This window comes from Rhinatrema bivittatum, chromosome 8, assembly GCF_901001135.1.
Source record: "Rhinatrema bivittatum chromosome 8, aRhiBiv1.1, whole genome shotgun sequence".
Lineage (NCBI taxonomy): Eukaryota > Metazoa > Chordata > Amphibia > Gymnophiona > Rhinatrematidae > Rhinatrema > Rhinatrema bivittatum.
The window spans coordinates 219,792,916-219,813,553 of record NC_042622.1 but is presented as its reverse complement, the minus strand read 5'-3'; the positions used below and the strand labels follow the sequence as shown (position 1 = coordinate 219,813,553).

At 49.8% G+C, this 20,638-nt stretch overlaps 1 protein-coding gene across 5 annotated transcripts in view; it reads right to left on the bottom strand.

The window, feature by feature from the left end:
- Window positions 1-9,403: 9,403 nt before the first annotated feature.
- Window positions 9,404-20,638, bottom strand: part of TMEM259 (transmembrane protein 259) — a 17,070-nt gene continuing 5,835 nt past the window's right edge. The window contains exons 4-12 of one of the 5 annotated variants that reach the window (XM_029613423.1): window positions 15,136-15,246; window positions 13,932-14,054; window positions 13,685-13,785; window positions 13,539-13,596; window positions 13,051-13,134; window positions 12,355-12,487; window positions 11,980-12,079; window positions 11,292-11,691; window positions 9,404-11,261 (exon numbers count right to left, since the gene is read on the bottom strand). In XM_029613423.1, coding sequence (XP_029469283.1) covers window positions 10,840-11,261; window positions 11,292-11,691; window positions 11,980-12,079; window positions 12,355-12,487; window positions 13,051-13,134; window positions 13,539-13,596; window positions 13,685-13,785; window positions 13,932-14,054; window positions 15,136-15,246 — 1,532 coding nt within the window. In that variant the 3' untranslated portion in view covers window positions 9,404-10,839. Of the gene's footprint in view, window positions 11,692-11,979; window positions 12,080-12,350; window positions 12,488-13,050; window positions 13,135-13,538; window positions 13,597-13,684; window positions 13,786-13,931; window positions 14,055-15,135; window positions 15,247-16,052; window positions 18,858-20,638 lie in introns of those variants that run through there. The other 4 variants (XM_029613427.1, XM_029613422.1, XM_029613425.1 and 1 more) reach the window with 4 other exon arrangements.

Genomic DNA, 20,638 nt, shown 5'->3' with positions numbered 1-20,638 from the left:
CTTGCTCCCATGCTCTACCTGCTCGAAAGAATTTTACAAATGATGCGCGTAGGGCTTAGATCCTCATGAAACTAAATAGGTGGAATAGACAATGAACCAATTACAAAACAATCCCAAAGAGAGGCTACATTCAAAACGAACCGGATAAGTGATGTAGATGTATCCTGACCATGGGGCTGAAATAAAAAAAACAGAGGTCTGCTTACAAAAATGCCTCCCACTCAATCATGGAATTAAGGCCTGCCGGAGCTGGCGTCTGCCAGAAATAAATTAATTTCTGCTCACACCACTGTAATAGGAGAGAAATGGAAACACCCCCCTCCCCCCCAGGGCACCGGAGATGCTTTACAACAAAGAATCTAAGCTGATCAAGAGAATGGCCATATTCTATCCTATCCAATGCTTCACTAGAGGGGCTTCCCTTTTACAAGTGAGATACAACTTCTACGCTGGATAATACGCATGTATATGGGAAGCTCAGCGAGGCCAATATATTGCTTAGAGCATGGACACAAAATGGCATAGATGACTTGCGATGTGCTGCAATCAAAATGGCCTCGAAGTTCCTGCGTTATGGGTAACGTAGGATGGTGAAATATTTGGATCCTATGTACATGAGTGCAAACCGAGCACTGATTGCATGAAAATCGTCCAAAAGATACAGGTGAGGAGCCATCATGGGGTTATAGTGAGACTAATAGGTCACACAGGTTGCAGCCCCTAGTGTGGGCAAAAATGGGTCTTTCTAATAAACACCGGTGAAGGGCTAACACGTGTCAGTGTTTCAATATAATGCCTTGTATCTGGTGCAACCTGGAAGAAAATGGAAGGACACACATGGATTGATTATTCATAGGGCAATGGCAAGTCTGCCATAAGAGGTCACGACAATTGGCATATAGACCCTGTGTACATGCTTTCTTGATTGCCTTACAAGGGTTAACCCTTGCTAAGATACCAACCTGACTTGTATACTCTGTAGTTGATTCACATAAGCGACATAATCTGAAAAATTGACCTACCAGAATGTTACTACGCAAATTAAATGGATGGAAATGTAACAAATTGTTACAATCTGTAGGTTTAGAGAAAATGGTGGTGGTGAGCCGATGTTGATGTTTGGACTCCCATTGGTCCAAAAAAGGAATAGACTGTGTATGAGAAATAATAGTGAAGCGCAAATTCAGATCAAGTCTGTTAATCCACAGGGACAATGACTCCATTGATGCTAAAGACCCAGTCCAAATGAAAAAGACATCATCTATGAAACGGACCCATAGTTGGATGTTGCGCCACTGCTCCGCCAGATACAAACACAGGCTGAATATATGCAAAATAAAGTGCTTGGGAAAACACCACAACAAATATGTTCTTTATTTATTTCATACATCCTGTCTTTCCACCTCCTCTCCTAGCATCTGCCTCCTGTTATCTCCTTTCTCCTTCCCCATATCTGCCTCTTGCCTCCTCCACCTCTCCCCACTGCATCTTCTCATTCCTCTTGCTTCCACCCTAGGCAAAACAGCTGTTAAGAAAAAGAAAAAAAAAAAAAAAGCTGATACCACTATTCCTCTCTGTAGCAGTGCTGCCAGCATATTTAAAACGCACAGGGCAGCACTTCGGAAGAGCTGTACTTCCTGCACGGGTGTATGTACTAGGGCTGACGTCAGATTGAAATCTGATCCGTCTCCAACTGCAATCAGGAGCACACTATACCCATTGGTTTTGAGTCCATCTGCTACACGCTAGGAAATAATAAATTGGGAAAAAATAAATAAAAATTGAAAAATGTAGAACAGATAAAGAAACCAGTGAACTCAACCAGAACCGTGTGCGAGTGTACGTCCTACTGAAGGCCGCTCATACGCTGCTATGCCCAGCATTGGTTAAATGAATAAAAGAATTTATAAAACAAAGAAGCCTACATTACAACCAGCCAGGTTGAAAAATCACAAAAACATACTGCAAAAAAACCTCCTTACTACTCATGATGTCTTGCTCCCATGCTCTACCTGCTCGAAAGAATTTTACAAATGATGCGTGTAGGGCTTAGATCCTCATGAAACTAAATAGGTGGAATAGACAATGAACCAATTACAAAACAACCCCACATATACACACTGGAAGACCAGCCGGACCCCGTGTCCGGCCGGGCGGCGTAATGTGGGCGCAGGCTCACTTCAGAGGCGAGGCGCGTGTGGTTGGAGAGGGGGGGGGGGGGGGAAGGTGGAATAGACGGAGGTGAAAACAACGTGGGGACACAAGTAGGGCTGCAACGTGAAGTACGTGAAGGAGGGGGGAGGGGGGGACTGAAGGCGAGTGTCATAGAGTCGTGGAATGCAGTGATTGGCTTTAGGTGCAAGGGGGGGGGGGGGGCAGAAGGAGTAAGCGTGGAGAGCTGGGATAGGTGGGGAGAAAATTCAAACTGCTGGTTAAGCAGTTTTAGTAACGCGGGCTTCAGTCGGTAGCTGCGAGCGAGAGAGGGGCAGAAGGTTCGCGCGACCCTCCCACCCACCCTTAGTCCTAGGCGATTGTTGTTGGGGAATTGCAGTTTTGTTTGGGGGATTTGTCGCAGCGGGGGGCGGTTGGTCCGAGCCATAACTGTTCAATTTTGTTGTTCAAGTTATTTGGATTTTGGTAAAGCCGACGGTGGTTGACAACTGAGGGCTGTTGTCAGGGTGTGGCTCCTTGCCGGATGAGGCGGGGGGCCGCTTGGCCAGACTCCTTGCAAGTTGGAGGCGGGAGTACACCTGGGTTGGCTCCTTGCAGGAGAGTGTGGCGGGAGTCGGAACCTGGCGTGTTGGGGCCAAAGAGTGTAACAGAGAGGCTGGTTAGGCTATCCTGCCGGAAGGTGGCGGATAGTCTGGTGGGGGCTGGGCAATACCAAAGTCCTAGTTGTTGGTGTTAATGTGTGGATATAAGCTCGGACCACTGAATGATTAAAGCTGCGGCCTTGTTTTACCCACAATGAAATGTGTCTGTGATTATTGGATTGTAAGGGGGTGGTTGCGAGCGAGTGAGGTCCTGCATGCCCACATTATAATATATACACATAGATATACATACATACACACACATATATACATACACACACATATACACACTAATATACATACACATAGATATAAATATACACACATATATACATATACATACATACACACTATATATATGTGTTCACAGTGCCTGAAGAGAGGAAGTGCTACTACTCATGCAACAGCAACACCTATTGGCCAGATTTAGGACTCTGGAAAAAGCCCAGGTGCCAAGGCCTAAAGTAAGCTGGCAGGGGAAAACTCAGTTAATTGCAAATGAAAGCTCATTGCACCAGCAAACAGTCCTGGCTCTGTGCTAGATTACAAAGGAGGAGGAGGAGGAAACTCAGGGCAAAGAAACAAACTAGATAAGCTTCTTTGGCATTCATTACCACCTACAGCTTGGTTTTAGATGAAAAAAAATGTTGGCTGGGATACTCAGCTGCTCAGCCCTGCCTGAAAATCAGAGCAAATGTACCATGTTCCTCATTACACTGCAAAGGAAAATTGGTTCTTACCTGCTAATTTTTGTTCCTGAAGTACCACAGATCAGGCCAGACAAGTGGGTATATGCCTCCCTACCAGCAGATGGAGGCAGAGAACTAAACCTTAAGGCACTGCTACATAACCGAGAATGGCACCTGCAGTCCCTCAGTCATCTTGGCTTGGCCACAGCTCAATGCTATGTTAACAAACCTTCACCCCCACTAAGGGCGAACAGAGACAAAAGTTGAAGCCCCTGGAACTAGGCCCTCTTGATTTAACACAAAACATATATCCAACTATGTACACCGTACATTACTCTGACTATATCAAACATCAGCTCAGCAACATCCAGAAGCGAGGAAGTCTTTCGAAAGTTGGGGATGGGTCTCTGGCCTGATCGGTGGTACTTCAGGAATGAAAATTAGCAGGTAAGAACCTAATTTTCCTTTCCTGTTTGTACCCCGGATCAATCCAGACAAGGGGATGTACCCAAGCCCCTCTATTCTGGGCAGGAACTCGAAAGACCCACATGCAACACACTTTCCCCAAATGAAGTTCCATCTGGTGATCGCCCATCCAAGTGGTAATGTCAGGTAAAAGGGGGTAGAGAAGACCATGTAGCTGCACGACAAATCTCCTGCAGAGAAAGCAGTTGACACTCCACGCATGAGATTACTTGGACATGGTGGAATGCGCTCTCAAGCCCTACGGTACCAGCTGGCCCTTACAGCTGGAAGCCGAAGCTATTGCTTCCTTCAACCACCTTGCAATAGTGCCCTTGGAAGCCTTACACCCCTTCTTTGCTCCACTGAAGAAGACAGATGATCAGACCTCCGAAAGGCATTTATCTTAAAAACAGCACAAAACAATATGGCGAACATCTAACAAGTGAAGATCCCTTGCCATTGGAGCCTCTGCTGACAAATTTGGAAATGCCGGTAACTCGACAACCTGGTTAAGGTAAAAAGAAGACACCACCTTAGGCAAAAAGGAATGCACCCTATGTAAGGAAATCCCATCCTCCGAAAAATGCAGAAAGGGATCCCTATGCAATAATGCCTGTAGCTCAGATATATGCCTGGATGAACAGATTACCACCAGGAAAACAACCTTCAGGGTTAGATCCTTTAACGACGCCTTCCGCATAGGCTCAAAAGGAGGACCACCCTAAGCACTACATTAAGGTTCCAAGCTGGACACATTCTCCACACTGGAGGACGCAGATGCTTCTCACCTGAGGAAACAAACCACATCCAGATGAGATGCCACCGGTCTTCCGTGAATCCTACCTGGAAGGGACCCTAAGGCTGCCACCTATACTCGAAGGGAATTATAGGCCAACCACTTTGCAAAAAGGCCAGGATATGCAGAATGTCCACCTTCATAGCTTGCACCTTATTGAGAAAACACCATGATTCGAACACCTTCCAAACCTGGACATAAGCCATTGACGTGGAAGGTTCCTTGCCTGAAGTAAAGTTGCAATCACAGGCTACAAATAACTCTTCAAACGGAGCCACTGCCTCTCAAAAGCCAAGCTGCTAGACAGAAGCGATCTTCATGGTCTGAAAATACAGGTCCCTGCCACAACAGCCTTCTAGATGGTTCAAACGAACGAGACCACCAAGAGCTAGCCGCAGAAAGTCTGCAAACCACAGCCAGCATGGCCACTCGGGTGCCAACAGAACCACCCTGCCTGGATGATGCTTGATTTGGTGTAGCACTCGATCTATAAGAGGCCACGGCAGGAAGACATACAAAACTGCTGTGTCAGCCACAGTTGAACTAGACCGTCGATGCCCTCCAAACTGATCTCCTTTCTGCGAATGAAAAACCGAGCCACCTTCGTATTTCCTGGAGATGCCATGAGGTCTACTGCTGGCCATCCCCACCTTGCCTGAAGCAAGGTGAAGGCTTCTACCGACAACTCCCATTTTCCATTGTCAGGCATTGTCTGCTGAGGAAGTCCGTCTGCACATGGTCCACCCTGCAACATGAGAGGCCGTTATTTTTTCCAGATGTTTCTCCGTCGAGATGAACTGCTCTTGTGCCTCTTGCGCAACTAGATGACTGCGTACCGCCCTGATGATTGATGTACACCACTGTCGTTGCATTATCCGAGAACACTCACACTGTCCTGCCTCGAACGAGTGGAAGAAAAGCCAGTCAGGGCTTACGCACTGCCCTGGTCTCCAGGCGGTTGACAGACCAGGTTGTCTCCTCCGGCGACCATTGACCCTGAGCTGATCTCCCTTGACAAACTGCCCCCCGACCAGAGAGGCTGGCATCCATGGTCACCAGGACCCAATAGGGCACCTCCAGATCCATTCCCTTCTCCAGATTGTGCCAAGCCAGCCACCACGAGAAACTGGACCTGGTATCCTCCAGTAAAAGCAAAGGAAGCTGAAATTCCTCTGAAAGCGGCTTCCAATGGGATAGCAGAGCCCCCTGCAGAAGATGCATGTGGGCAATGCCCACGAAACTAACTCCACCTAGACGCCATGGAACCCAGGACCCATAAGTAATCCCAGATCTTGGGCACCGACAAGCGCAGCAGTCGCAGGACCTGACCCTGCAACTTGACTGCCCTCTCCATAAGTCCGAAACCCTTTCCATAATCTGGTATCAAAGTTTGCCCCCAGATATTCCAATGACTGGATTAGTGTCAGCCGACTCTTTCTTAGATTCGCCACCCAGCCCAATGATGCAAGAAACTGCAGTACCCACTGGACTGAGTGAACACACTCTGCTTCTGACTTTGCTCGAATCAACCAATCGTCCAGGTATGGGTGCACCAGGATACTTTCCTTGCTGAATGCTGCCGCTACCACCACCATCACCTGTGATGGTGGTGGTGGTGCTAATCCAAAGGGAAGAGCCCAGCTTTGGAAATGTTTCAGAACCATAAATCTCAGGAACCACCAGTGATCGGCTCGAATGGAAATTATGAAGATAAGCTTCCCTCAAGTCCAAAGACACCAGAAAATCCCCTTTGCATTCTGCTGCTATGATGGTGCGCAACATTTCCATCCGAAATCATGGCACCCAGAGGGCAGCATTGACCTTCTGCAAATAGAGAATGGGCCAAAACATCCCTTCCTTCTTTGGAACCACGAAGTATACAGAATACTGACCCTGCCCCCTCTCTTGAGGGGGCACTGGTACAATAGCATGGAGGAGTTGCAACCAATCAACAGTATCCTGCACCTCCTCTCTCTTGCACTGGGAGATGCAGTGAAAGACCATCAAGGCATCCCTAAGCAGATGAGAAAATTCTAAGGCATAGCCGTCTTTTATCACCTCTAGGACCCACTGGTCCGATGTGATTTTGGTCCACTCCTTGTAAAAGAGGGAGAGCTGCCTTCCAATGGCCACCAAAGAGGAGTGGACCAATACACCTTCATTGTCCAATCTTGCTTCTGCCAACCTCTTGAGAACCACTGTCCCTCTGAGGTCTGCGCTGGCTCCAAAAAGGTTGTTGCCTGCCAGAACTCTGCTTTTGTGATGCTGCTCCAGGGCTCCTGCCTGCACAAAACTTTACATCTCAAAAACAAGCTCACAGCAGAAAGGACTTCTTAGGGCCCTTTCTGTCCTCAGGCAACTTATTACCCTTTGACTCTCCCAATTGCTTCATGAGCTGCTCCAGGTCCTCCCCAAAGAGCAGCTTTCCCTTGAAGGGGAGATTTGACAGTTGTGCCTTAGACCACACATCTGTCGACCAATTTTGCAGCCATAGGAGCCTCTGCACTGCCACCGCTGGGACCATACACCTGACGGAGGACCAGATCATGTTGTATAGAGCATTGGCCACATAGACCTCTCCCGCATCCAAGCGGGCCACCTGCGCTGCCTCAGTTGCAGTCCCTAACAGCTGGTCATATTCCTTCTGCACCCAACACAAACAGACTCTCTGCATCAAACTTCCGCAGACTGCAGCTTGAAGACTCAAAACCGAAATCTCAATCTTTTGAGTAGGATCTCCAGTTTCCGATCCTAGACATCCTTTAGAGTTGCCACTCCGGCTACCAGAATGGCTGTCTTCTTAGTGACTGCTGTCACAGCTGCATCCACCTTAGGAATTCTCCAAAACCCCAGGATGTGCTCTGGCAAGGGGTATAGCTTTGCCAAAGCTCTTGCCACCTTCAGGCCCATCTTAGGAGACTCCCACTCCCAATCCACCAGCTCCTTCAGTCTTTGGCAACAGAAAGGCTTTAGGGGGTCTCCTTAATCCCTCTAGGACTGGATCCACCCCTTCATTATCAGAATCCTCCTGGATAACTTTAATTCCCAGCTCCTCTAGCACCTGGGGAATCAATGAACCCAGCTCCTCCTTGAGGAAGAGGCAGACCACACGTTGGTCATCACCCTCCGTGATCGGAACCACATCCAGATCCTGAGTTGGATCCCCTATCACATCCACTGTGTCCTGGTGCAGATCCTGAAGCGAATCCCCCCATGACATAAGCAGGGTCCTTGGCCGGATCCACCAGACCCCCTTAAAACTGATCTGGTTCATCTGTTCCGACTCTTTCTCCACCATGGACCGTTGAACCCCCAGCACGCTCAGGATCCCTCCTGACTCCACAGGTCTCCTAGCCCTCTTAACCAGCCGGGACTTTCAGACACCAAATCCTTCCTGGCTAGATAAGCCTTATGAGGAGCACAAAATTAATTGAAAATGCCTCTGGATCAGAGGAGGAAGAGTTCTGAGCAGCAACATCTACCCCGTCAACATTTGTCCATCCCCCGCTACCAGCAGGATCCTTCTTTATCGGAAACAGGGTGGGAGTCCCAAGGCACTGAAATGGCAGACAGTCTCAGCACATGCTGCCAGCATGGTCACCATCTCCTCCAGCCCACCCCCCCCAGAATCGGCCCAGCTGCCTTCACATTCCTGCCACCCGCAGAGGCATAATCACAGCAAAACGAGGCCAAATCAAGGCAAGTCCGCCTCAAACCACAGACACGACAGTTTGCCACACTGTGAGGGAGCCAGCATGCTGGGGCGGTCAGGCCTGCACACGTGGTCAGGCCTAAAAATAACCCCTGCCGACACGATCGCTCCAACCTGTCCGGTGCTGAAACGGTCAGCACCCAGCCCTGATGAAGGCAGACAATTCGGCATGATCCCTTCTGCCTTCCTCCCCGCAGGAAACAAAACTTAGCCACTCCTCAGCCCTGCTCCCACATGCTGCCATTGCTGCACTGCTCTGTCTTTTTATTTATTTTTAAATTAAAGAAACAGGAACAAAGAAAATGGGAAACTACTACTTCCCTGCTTCTGGAGACCACATGGTGAGGAGCCAGGCACACAGAGGGAGTGAAGGGCCCAGAGGGGGAGCAGGAACCAGGCCCCCTGGCTATCTCCCCCCCCCCCCCCACCAAAGAAGGGCAGAGTCCTGAGAGGGTCACCAACCCCCCCCCACCCCCAACTGGCTCTGTTCCACCCAAGGGATGGCCCTCAAAGGAACCTAACACCTCAGGGAGCTGAATCCTCTTCTTCTTTGCACCTCTACCATCTGCTGGAGACAAAGTCCAGACTGCAGCTCTGCACCTCTACCATCTGCTGGAGACAGAGAAATCCTGAGGGACTGCAGGTGGCACTCTCTTATGTAGCAGTGCCTCAAAGTTTTGTTCTCTGTCTCCATCTGCTGGTAGGGATGTGTAAATCCACTTATCTGGACTGATCCGGGGTACGAACAGGAACCAAGAGCTGTTACTGAGCAGCATTGATCTACATCCCGAAAACCTATCCATGCCATTCCTCCCTACCATTTAATAAGGTCAATACTCCTGAGCAGACTTACCTCTGTCTCATAATACCACTGCACCACCTCCACATTGGTGTGATCAATGCAGAACAAATGAAAACAGTCACCAAATAGTCAGATATATTTATTATCATATATACAAACACATTTTATACATCACTATTAAATTGAATGGAATGAACCATTTCCACATCATCTATTTCTCCTTTCATTTATTTAATTCCTTGTCATAAAAACCTACTCAGATTCCTGCCACTCTGTCTTTATCTGAAACAGCAGCTCTGCCGGGGGGGGGGGGGGGGGGGGGGGGAGCGGGGAAGGAGCTTGATTGTGGTTTTCCACATCTGCCCAAACTCCTTTCCCTAGTATTAGGAGTCTGCTATGACCAAGCTGTTAAAGACCCCTGGGTAGAGCAGCCTGGTTTTCCTTCCCTGTGCATTCGGATAGCCGTAGTGCTTTCTAACACAGGTGGAGCAGCTCAGCACAGTGCACAACGCCCAGCAACGGTGAGCCCCCCATCCCCCAAGGAAACCTCGGATCTGCCTGGCCAGGAAGCATAATCCGTATCAGAAAGAAGGGCTTACAAAGAGTTCTGTTCCCTCTTTTTTTTTTTTATATTGCAGAAAGCTCACTGGATTATAAAGAACTTCTCCCTCATTTACAGCTACCTGGGTCTGCAGAACCAAGCTGAACAATTTCTCTGTATAAATCCAGAAGGGAACACCTGGCACGGAGAGCTTCAAGGTGTCCCAGCCTATGGGGAAAAGCACCAAAACCTGAGCAAGACACACACGAAGCAAAGTGCAGAAAAAAAGAACAATGACAGCGCATCCTCCCCAGCCCAGGCTTGACAAAACTGTCCCCTCTTTCCAACAGCCTGCCTGGGGGGGGGGGAAACCAAATTCAGTCTAGGCTGGGATTCAAGGGTAATTGAGCTGATCTGAGTGGTTTACAGTTCAAATCACTAGACTAACAAATAATTCTGAAGGTTTCCTGAAGTCTTATAGCTACAGGAAGTCTAAAATTTCGTAAGACCCTCAGTGAAGGGGGGGAGGGGGGGGGCCTAGCTGCCAATGCCGCTTCTTCTGCCACTTTTCTACGAAGCCTGCAGCTTCTATTTCCCCAATGCTTAGCGAAGAAGCACAGTAGGGGCTCCGGGAAGCGGCAGAATCTGGGCCTGCGGCTGGGTTTGGAATGCTCTCGCCAGAGGCTTCCAAGCAGCCGTCAGTCTGTTGCACAAGCAGCACATCTCACCTCTCACTCACTTCTGTGAGCCCAGAGTGCAACCGAGGCCAGGTCACATGTCAATCATCACGAAACCCCAGCCGAGAACAGCATTCTGACGGAGGCTTACAAACATTCATTTCCTGCTAATGGCTTTACCTAAAGAGAGAGACACACCACCCACTCCTGGAGCCCCCTTGCCTGTAATGCAAGCTACAGTGATTTGAGTGTCTGTGATTAAACGAGCTATTCATTCTGAGCAATTTAAAAATAATAAAAAGTAAAGATTAGAGAGAGTGGGCCATGTCATTGGAAGCACAGACTCAGCAAGGGCTGCCGAGCTCCACACAGGAGGCCGTGCCGTCTCCAGAAGTTTGGGAGGGATGGGGAGGTCTCTCCTTAGAGGTTCTGGTATCGGGACTAGGGCCACAGCTCTGAGACCCCTGGAGCAGCTTTCTGTCCGAGGCACAGTCCTTTCCAGCAGTGCAAGCGCTGGATTCAGTCTGATCCATGGTACTGGCATCCATGATGTCCTGTGGTCCCCTGCAAGTCTGGGGATCACTCGTTTGTGAAGTTGTAGTGGCTGTAATAGAACAATCACTGCTTAACCCAAAGAACACTACATCTGATGAGCTCCCTGGGGCCCCATCAGCCCTGGCTGCTGCTGCCATCGCAGCCGTAGAGTCCCCTGGGGCCCCATCAGCCGTTGCTGCCACCGCAGGGTCCCCATCAGCCGTTGCTGCCACCGCAGGGTCCCCATCAGCCGTTGCTGCCATCAGCACTGCAGTCTCTCCTGGGGCCCCATTGGCCATTGCAGATGTCACCATGGAGTCCACTGCGGCCCCGTCAGCCGCTGCGCGACGCAGGGAGGTGCTCAGATGCGACATGAAGGAAGATTCGGTAAGAACAGCTGCCGGGTCCGCCGCCCAGTTCAAGTCTGTGGCCAGGCTGGTGGCAGGAGCCTGGTCCAGGGCCTGGGGGCTGTCGAGTGCAGTGGCCGGGTTTGCACGTGGGGCTGCTGCGGCAGCCACGGTGCTGTTATTGTTCAGACTGTCCTGTAACGTGGTCTGGTTCCCCTGCCCTGCCTGCTGGTTTTGCAGTAACATCTCTTGAATGCGTATCTGCTGTAAAATAGCTGGAAGTTCATAGTGATGAAAGAAATAGATCATCGAATGCTGCAAAATAAAGGGGGGGGGGGGGGGGAAGCATCACTCTCCAAATATCAGATATAGCCACACACCAGCCCATGCAGGAGTCCTTTCTGGGCCCAATCCCTGGAGTTTCTTCCTCTCCTCTGAGCTCCTGGGTCCTGCTGCCCCCATCCCGATGCCAAAGCAGCCCCTCTTCCTCTGCACAGCAGCTCACTCTGTTATAGACTTTACTAAGCTTTCTGGGGTACATGCGTAGACCAGAATCACCCAAGGGACACCAAGTTAGCACCCGAGCGGCAGGCTGCTGCATACCTGCACAAAGAGCCAGGAGGTGACCAGTGCCAGGCTGCTGTACTGCCCATTGAATCGGTAGTGATAGGCGTAGAAAGCAAAGTGGTATAAATAGAAGAACCTGGGAAGACAAAAGACGGACCATTATACGAGGCAGCCCATGATCTGCATGCCAGTGCTGTCCCTGGCAATCTGGGTGAGTGCTCTTACCTCCGGCTGGCACCTGGGGCCAGCAGCTGTGACCTCCAGTGCGTTTACCTCCAGCCAGGACAGGAGTGTCCATGTCCCAGCCGGTCCTCTTAACTCCCCCTTGCAGCACCCAGCGCGCTTACCTCCGTCCGAGATGTCAGCACGCATGCAATGCTCACTGCTCCTGGCAGTGCGGGGAACACTCACCTCAGCCAGTGCCTCTTGCTGGTGCTGGTGTGACAACAGATGGCATCATACTGGTCTGCCAGCCACACAATCAGAATGATGTAAAAGGCCGTGGTTGTATCATTGAAGAATTCGGACATGATGGCCTCCATACCTGCCGGAAACATATATCGGTTATGTCACTCAGTAGCTGCTCTCCATGAAACAAGGGTGCTTTGGACGGAGAATGTCTGGATCCTGGGCAGGAAACTAAAACAGAGCAGAGCAGCCCAGAAAAGAGCAGCCCTCAACCCTGCTGATGACACTTCCCACGGGAAGGGCTAGTCCCAACCCTAAAGGCGCCACGGCTGCAGGGGGGAGAGAAAACCTGCCCTCACACCGCCTGACACCAACGAGAAATAAAAGGCTTCCCTTGGCTTCCCCAAGCTAATGCCACCATAGTTGCCAAGCATCAGAACTTTGATGGGCAAAACTCAGTATTACCATGAATTCTGAGCTGTGCGCGTTCAGACTGAACTGAAAGAGGAGAAAGTACAGGCAGTGTCTCCCGTTCAAAAAAAGCACTTCTGGAGCTTCTTCCCCCAAAGTTGGTGGCTGCAGACGTGGCCCGAGACTGCCAGTACACCGTGTCAGGCCTGAGAGGGAAATATGGTCTGGTTGGAGAAGCCACAAAAGGTCTCTGAACTCCCCTGCAGTCCAGGGCACAGAGAAACTCACCGACGAGAGCTAGGATGACGGTGAGTAAGGGAGCAGCAGGGAAGGCGATGGTCATGTTCAGCTCCAGCATCTGTAACAGATCCACTGCAAGAAACACAGAGGCAAGTGAGAAACCAGAGCAGGAGCTAGGAGGTGATGAAGGGATCGGCTGCTCTCTGAGGAACAACCTTGTACCAACTTGTCACAGCGCAGAGCAGAGTCCTCTTAGACATCCCCCCCAGAGCCTGCACGCTCACCAAGCTGTAAATAAGCCCACGGACCTGACTCTTCCCAGCCCAGTCCAATAGAATTATCCACAGATGAAGCTGCGAGTCAGGCTCCTTCTTCCGATCCTGGAGATCATCATCATCTGGGGATAAATTCTCATACTCTACCAACCTGCAAAGAATCCATTTTTTTTTCCCAGAACCAGTATGGATACCACACCTCTACACTCTAGGGCATCTTAAACATAAGACAGAAAACAGTCCAAAACGGACAGGACTTACCAATGAAAACAAAGATCTGATGGTGTGAATAACGCAGCAGCATCGAGACGGACAGGGTCTGAAAAGGGAAAACGGAAAGGTGAGCCTGGACAGGTGGGGCCCTGCACAGTCCCCACATCTACACAACTGCAGCCACAACTACTTACGAATATGACCATAATAATGAAGGCAGCTAGGTAAGAGGTGCGAGCCATCCACATGCTGACAAAGCGGTAATGCTCTCCAGACACCACATTGCGCAGGAACCCTGTCGGGAAAGGAGTGTGCAATGAGGCAGGATTGTGTACGTCCCCCGCACTACATTCTCTGTACAGACCAGCTGATGCAGGCTGAACATATCCCCAAGATGGCCAGGCAGCACTCGTGCCTCAAAGGATTCCCTACATGCCATACCTTTGTTCTCCTCGTTCTCTGCCAGGGCCTTCACACTGGACATGAGAATATCATCATAGCCCAGAAACTCATCCAGGAGTAGACGGCTGAAGCGGTCTCCAAAACAAAGGTCACGCATAGGATCTGCCAGATAAACACATCAAGAACGGACCCCTCAGTCTCTGTGCAGAGAAAATTCTGTGACCCAGGCAGCCAAAACAGCTGCCTCCCTGTCCCCAACCGCTTCACCAAGACACTAAGGAAGAGTCCTGTATTCAAAGAACTGAAAATTACCAAGAGAACTTCCTTGCAAAGTGCACCAGAAGCTTAAACGTAAGAGACGGGCGACAAGGACACGCCCGAGCCTTAATGTTACGTCAGCTCAGCATGTATGACTCAATTATCATTGCCAGGTCAGAAGCTCTGCATCTTCACACACACACTCGAGTAGCTCACTGGGGCTTCCTTTTGGCACCAGAAGAAATGAACATTTCTGACAATAAGATTACTTTAAGAAAACACAAGAATAGCTCAGAGAGGCCAGAGGTTGATATTCAAAAGATTGCCTTGCTCAAATCCCATCTAAATACCCACCTTCTAGAGACTGCTTTTAAATCTTAAGCCGGATGGTTCACCTCAGCCTCATTAACTAATTTTAACAATTGCCTTACTATATGAAACTCTCCAAGTCTCTTGCCCTGTCTATCTGTCTTGATTAGATTGTAAGCACTATTGAGCAGGGACTGTCTCATGTGTTGTTTGTACAGCACTGCTTATGTCGAGTAGCGCTATAGAAACGTTAAATAGTAGTAGTAGTGGCAATAGTAGTAGTTTTAGCCAGATAAGTCTTACCTGTTCAAAATTCCCCCCATTACCTGGCAAGAAAAATTGCTTTTTGCACATATATATAGCTGGGTAAGAAAAGGGCCGAGCTGGAGCTTTTAAAATTTAGTAGAGTAGCGCAATACTCTGTGCATCCTGGCTAAACCTGTGCAGACAACTCCGGCCGCACACATATCTGTCCTAAATCTGTGCCTCTAAAATTTAGCAAGATCAGTGCCACCCAATATCCAGATCCAGCTTGCTCAGCAGATTTTTGAATATTGACCTCTAAAAGAAAAAGAATTGATAAACTATGACAAGGCAAAGAAAGTGAGCAAAAATCAAACTGGAAGAGTGTGAGATCCTGTGAGGCGAGGCAGATCCAGGCTAAGGATTCACTCACCCAATGTCACCACCATGACTGGGATGTTCAGCCGCTGGCGGGTGCTTTGGGATAAGCGCAGGAAGCCGTACTCCAGTGAATATTCCACAATATATTCCTCCTGTGGCCATACTGCAAGACAGAATCTGTGTTATCACCGGCTGGGTATTGCCCCCTCTGAGGGCTGAACTCCAGTATTGTTTATGGTACCAGCTGCTGGCTGTATAGACAGGAGCTTGCCATGGTACAGACAGCAGCACCGGAAGCAGCTTTGCCTGGGGCTACATCCTGCTTGCCCAATGGAACTAAGGCTCACTGGGGAAGAACACATCTGAGAAACCAGAACAAGATGAGAAGGAACATGCCAAGAGTTTGTGCATGATAGCGGCTCCCTGATGAAAGCTGGATGGAAAGGTCTGAAAAGGCCAAGTGAAAAAGCAACTCGCAGGCTCCGGGCCCAAGACCTCACTTCCAGGACACTGCACTGCACCAGGACAGCTGAGATAAACAGTGGAACCAAGGAGGGGGAAGTCAAGAGAGACGGCCACAGGGAATCCTGGCTTGTGACCGCTGGCCCAGGATCGTAGCTGTGATGACAGGACCAAGTTAGGAGGGAGATACTATAAAAATCCCAAGTGGTTCTGTCTGAGCTGGAAGCCCAAAAGAGGAGGAAACTGCTAGACCAAACCCTATCCCTTACAAATCTCAGTTCTATGCAGTTACTGTTACAAAGAAGCCACTTTATCCGACAGCACGATGTGGCTTTCCACGATACACAGTTGCTACTGGGAGCCCCAGAATCCCAGCGTCACATCGCGGATGAGGCTCAATGCTTTATAAAAAGGGTGGAAAGCACTATACCTGCAGTCTATTAGTTTGTGACTCAGTCTGATGTTTTGCCATGGTAGAGTCACTGATAAAGGAAAATTGGTTCTTACCTGCTAATTTTCGTTCTTGTAGTACCACGGATCAGTCCAGACTCCTGGGTTTTGCCTCCCCTCCAGCAGAAGGAGACAGAGAAAGTTTTACTGACACTGACACTTAACCCAAGGTGCCACACCTTCAGTCCTTCAGTATTAATCTGTACCCAAGCCAGAAATGAAAGAAACAAGACCAACAGCTTTAATAACTAACCCCCTTGAACGAGCAGAGGGAAGAGGAAAACTTGAACTGAAAACCGCGCCCACACAAAAACCTTGTGTAGGACTAATAAAAAACCTGTGCCATTCTTCAGAGTAATTACACAAAAACTGATTGAGCGGTCTCTCCAAATCTCCCTTTCCTCCAGTGGGCGAGACTCTGGACTGATCCGTGGTACTACAGCAACGAAAATTAGCAGGTAAGAACCAATTTTCCTTTCCCTGTACAGTACCCGGATCAGTCCAGACTTCTGGGATGTACCCAAGCTTCCCTAACCAGGGGACACTCGGCCCGGAAGGCCGCCTGAGAACAGGAAGAATGTGCAACCCTGACAGATATACGCAGAGCTAATTGCCTCTTCCAACCACCTCACAATTGTGGCTCTTGAAGCCTTATGACCCGTTTTGGCACCACGCCAAAGCACAAAAAGATGATCCGACAAATGAAAGCTGTTCATAACTTCCAGGTACCGCAACGTCTAACTGTCCTAACTCCATAGCTTGAGGAAACAGGACACAGATTTGGGAAGGACGGGAGGCTCTACTGACTGGTTTAAGTGTGTGTGGGGGGGGGGGGGACACACACACGACACCACCTCCTGCAGAAAAGATGGAACCATTCTCAAGGGCACATCCTCATCCAAAATCTTCAAAAAGGGTTCTTTGCACAACAGTGCCTGAAGCTCGGAGATTCGGCGCGCCGAGCAGATTGGCACCAAGAAAACCACCTTCAAGGTGAGATCCTTCATAGTGGCTCGTCTTAGAGGTTCAAACGGAGGGGCGCACAGGCCCCTTAGGACCACGTTAAGACTCCAGGAAGGGCAAGGCTTCCGAACAAGAGGGTGCAAATGCTTCGCTCCCCGAAGAAAACACTCAATGTCCGGATGAGCTGCCAGAGAAACTACGTGAACCTTACCTCGAAGGCAGCCTAAAGCCACTACCTGAACCCAGAGGGAATTAAAAGATTTACCTTTGACCAAACCCTCCTGTTAAAAAGGTCAGGACATGTGCCACTGAAGCTTGCATGGGAGCCACCTTCTGCTCGGAACACTAGGCCTCAAACACTTTCCAGACTCTTGCATATGCCAGGGACGTGGAAGTCTTCCTAGATTGCAATAGGGTAGCGATGACTCCTTCTGAATAATCTCTCTCTCTCTCTCTCAAACGCTGCCTCTAAAAGCCAAGCCACTAGACAAAAGTGATCTGCCTGGTCGAAACAAACGGGACCTTGGTGCAGAAGATTCGGCAGATGAGCTATGCGTCTTACGATCTTATCTTCCAATGGCCACAGAGGAAACACATACAGAAGGATGTCCACCAGCCAAGGCAGAACCAGGGCATCCACCCCCCCTGCTCCTCTTTCTCTTTGCCAGCTGAAGAAACGCGGAGCCTTGGTATTGTGGAAGGTCGCCATCAAGTCCACGCACAGCATGCCCCATCTCCGACTGATGAGGCACATCGCTTCCTCTGACAGCTCCCACTCTCCAGGATCAAGCTGTTGCTGGCTCAGAAAGTCCGCTTGCACGTTGTCAGTGCCTGCTATGTGGGAGGCTGCCAATCGCTTCAGATAATGATCCACCTAAGCGATCAAAGTCCGGGCTTCTTGAGCTACTGCTCGACTCTTGGTGCCCCCCTGTTAGTTGATACATGCCACTGTAGTCACACTGTCCGACAAGATCTTCACCGGCCTTCCTCCCACTAGGGGTAAGAACACTAGTGACGAGAGCTGTGTTCTTGGTCCTGCAAGACGATTGATGGACATCAAGGCTTCCTCCGCTGACCACCGCCCTTGCACAGACTGGTTCCGTCACATTGCTCCCCAGTCGGAGAGACTGGCATCGGTGGAGACGATCGTCCAGACCGGAATGTCCAGGTCTACACCCCGACATAACGTGTCTGGGAGGAGCCATCAGGAAAGAATGGATCGAGCACACTCCAAGAGGGGAAGAGGAAGCTGAAATTGCTCAGACAGAGAGTCCCAGTGAGACAGTAAGGCCGACGGTAGAGGCCTCATATGAGCGAACGCCCACAAAACCATTTCCAAGGTGGAAGCCATAGACCCGAGAACTTGTAAGTAATCCCAGACCTTGGGTACTTGCATTTCAACAATCCGTGAACTTGAGCTTGCAACTTGGAAATCCGCTCCTCGGTGAGGAATATCTTCCCCACCCTCGTCTCGAACGCACACCTAGGAATTCCAAACTCTGGGAAGGGACAAGATGACTCTTGGACAGATTGACTATCCACCCCAATGACCGCAGGCGTTAGAGGACTAAGTCCACTGCCTGCCGACAAAGGGTTTCCGATTTTATCCGAATCAGCCAGTTGTCTAAATAGGGGTGGACCAGGACCCCATCCCTCCGGAAAGCTGCAGCACAGTCGCCAGACCGAAAGGCAGGGCACAAAACTGAAAATGTTCTTCTAGAATCAAGAATCTCAGATACCGTTGATGATCTGGCGGAATCCCTATGTGCAGATACGCCTCTGTTAAGTCCAGAAACGCTAGGTACACCCTCTTGTGCACCAAGGCAGTCACCGACCCCAGGGTTTCCATTCGGAATCGAGGAATCTTCAGGGCCACGTTCACTTTTTTTTTTTTTTTTTAAATAGAGGCTAGGACAGAACGTGCCCTCCTTTTTGGGAACTATGAAATAAATGGAATAACGACCTGTCCCCTCTCCTAGCTTGTGCAGGTGACACATGATCTCTCGGACCGCCAGTTTCTTTTCTTTGTAAGTGCAATCTTTTAGCAGCTGAGCAAATTCTAAAGCGTAACCATGCCTTATCACGCTTAAGACCCAAGATCATGTCCCACTGGTGGGACATGATCTTGGTCCAATCCTCAAAGAACAGAGCCAGCCAGCCAGCCCCCAATCACCAGAACCAAGGAGTAAACTAGCCTCGCATCATTGGGCTGATTTGACTCCCCCCTCCATCCTGAAAGGATCCATCCCTGCCAGATCTACTCCCCCGAAAGAACTGGTTCCAGGACGGCTGTCTGAGATGTGCCTCTGCGTACTTCCAGACGCACTGGATGGCCGAAAACGTCAACTCCCTCTAAAGTGGACACAAGACGGAAAGGAACTTTTCTCTTTCGGCTAATCTTCAAGCAGTTTGTGGACCTTATTCTCACCAAGAGACTTTATCATCTCCTCCAAGTCCTTGCCAAAGAGCAGCTTCCCTTTAAAAGGTAAGGCTCGTAACTGAGACTTGGATGAAACGTCGGCTGACCAATTCCTCAACCCGAGGAGCCACTGGGCAAGGACCGCCAACACCATTGTCCTGGAGGAGGTCCTGAGAAGATCATACAAGGCATCCGCACTATAAGCTACAATGGCTTCCAGCTGCTCTGCCTGTTGGGTCTCAGATTCAGACAAGGACCTGTTCGACTGCAACTGCTGTACCCAGCTCAAGCCTGCCCTCAACATAAAATTGCTACACATAGCAGCCCAAACACCAAGGGCCAACACCTCAAAAATGTTCTTGAGGTGCACCTCCAACTTCCTATCCTGAAGGTCCTTCAGAGCCACAGACCTGGAAACCAGAATGGTCATCTTTTTAGTGACCGCTGAAATAGACACATCAACCTTCAGGACCTTCAGAAGTTCCAGCAAAGTTCTGGCAAAGGATACAGTTTATCCATGGCTCTGCTGACCTTTAGGCCTGTATCAGGAGTATCCCACTCCCTAAACAGTAATGCGCTGACGAACTTGTGAAACGGAAAGGACCTCGCTGGACCCCTGAGGCCAACTATGACTGGGTCCACTGATCCCAATTTGGAGTCCTCCCGCAGAACGTCCATACCAAGTGCCTCTAGGACCACCGGTATCAGGGGACCTAGCTCCTCCTTGTGGAATCGTTTGGATCATCGCCGTCAATAGACAGGTCCTTTAAAAAGCCCAGATCCGATCCCAGAGGATCCTTTGCTGGCTGGTCATCAGCTCCCGAAACATCGGAGGAGCTATCCGTGGTGGGCGGCAGCACTGTAGTCCTCAGGAGCCGCCTGACCCTCATGGCCCAGATCTCTTGGCTGGCAGCATGATGGCCCCCTACTCCGACTTGTGCCGTGTGGACCTCAGAGCCTTATAGGCTTTGTGCAAAAACATCACAAAACCTGAAGAGAAAGAAGAAGAGAAAGCATCAGAGACGTCCCAGGGGTCCTCCTCACTTGCTGAAGGGGCCCCCATCAGTGCCTTAAGAACATAAGAACATAAGAACATGCCATACTGGGTCAGACCAAGGGTCCATCAAGCCCAGCATCCTGTTTCCAACAGTGGCCAATGCAGGCCATAAGAACCTGGCAAGTACCCAAAAACTAAGTCTATTCCATGTTACCATTGCTAATGGCAGTGGCTATTCTCTAAGTGAACTTAATAGCAGGTAAT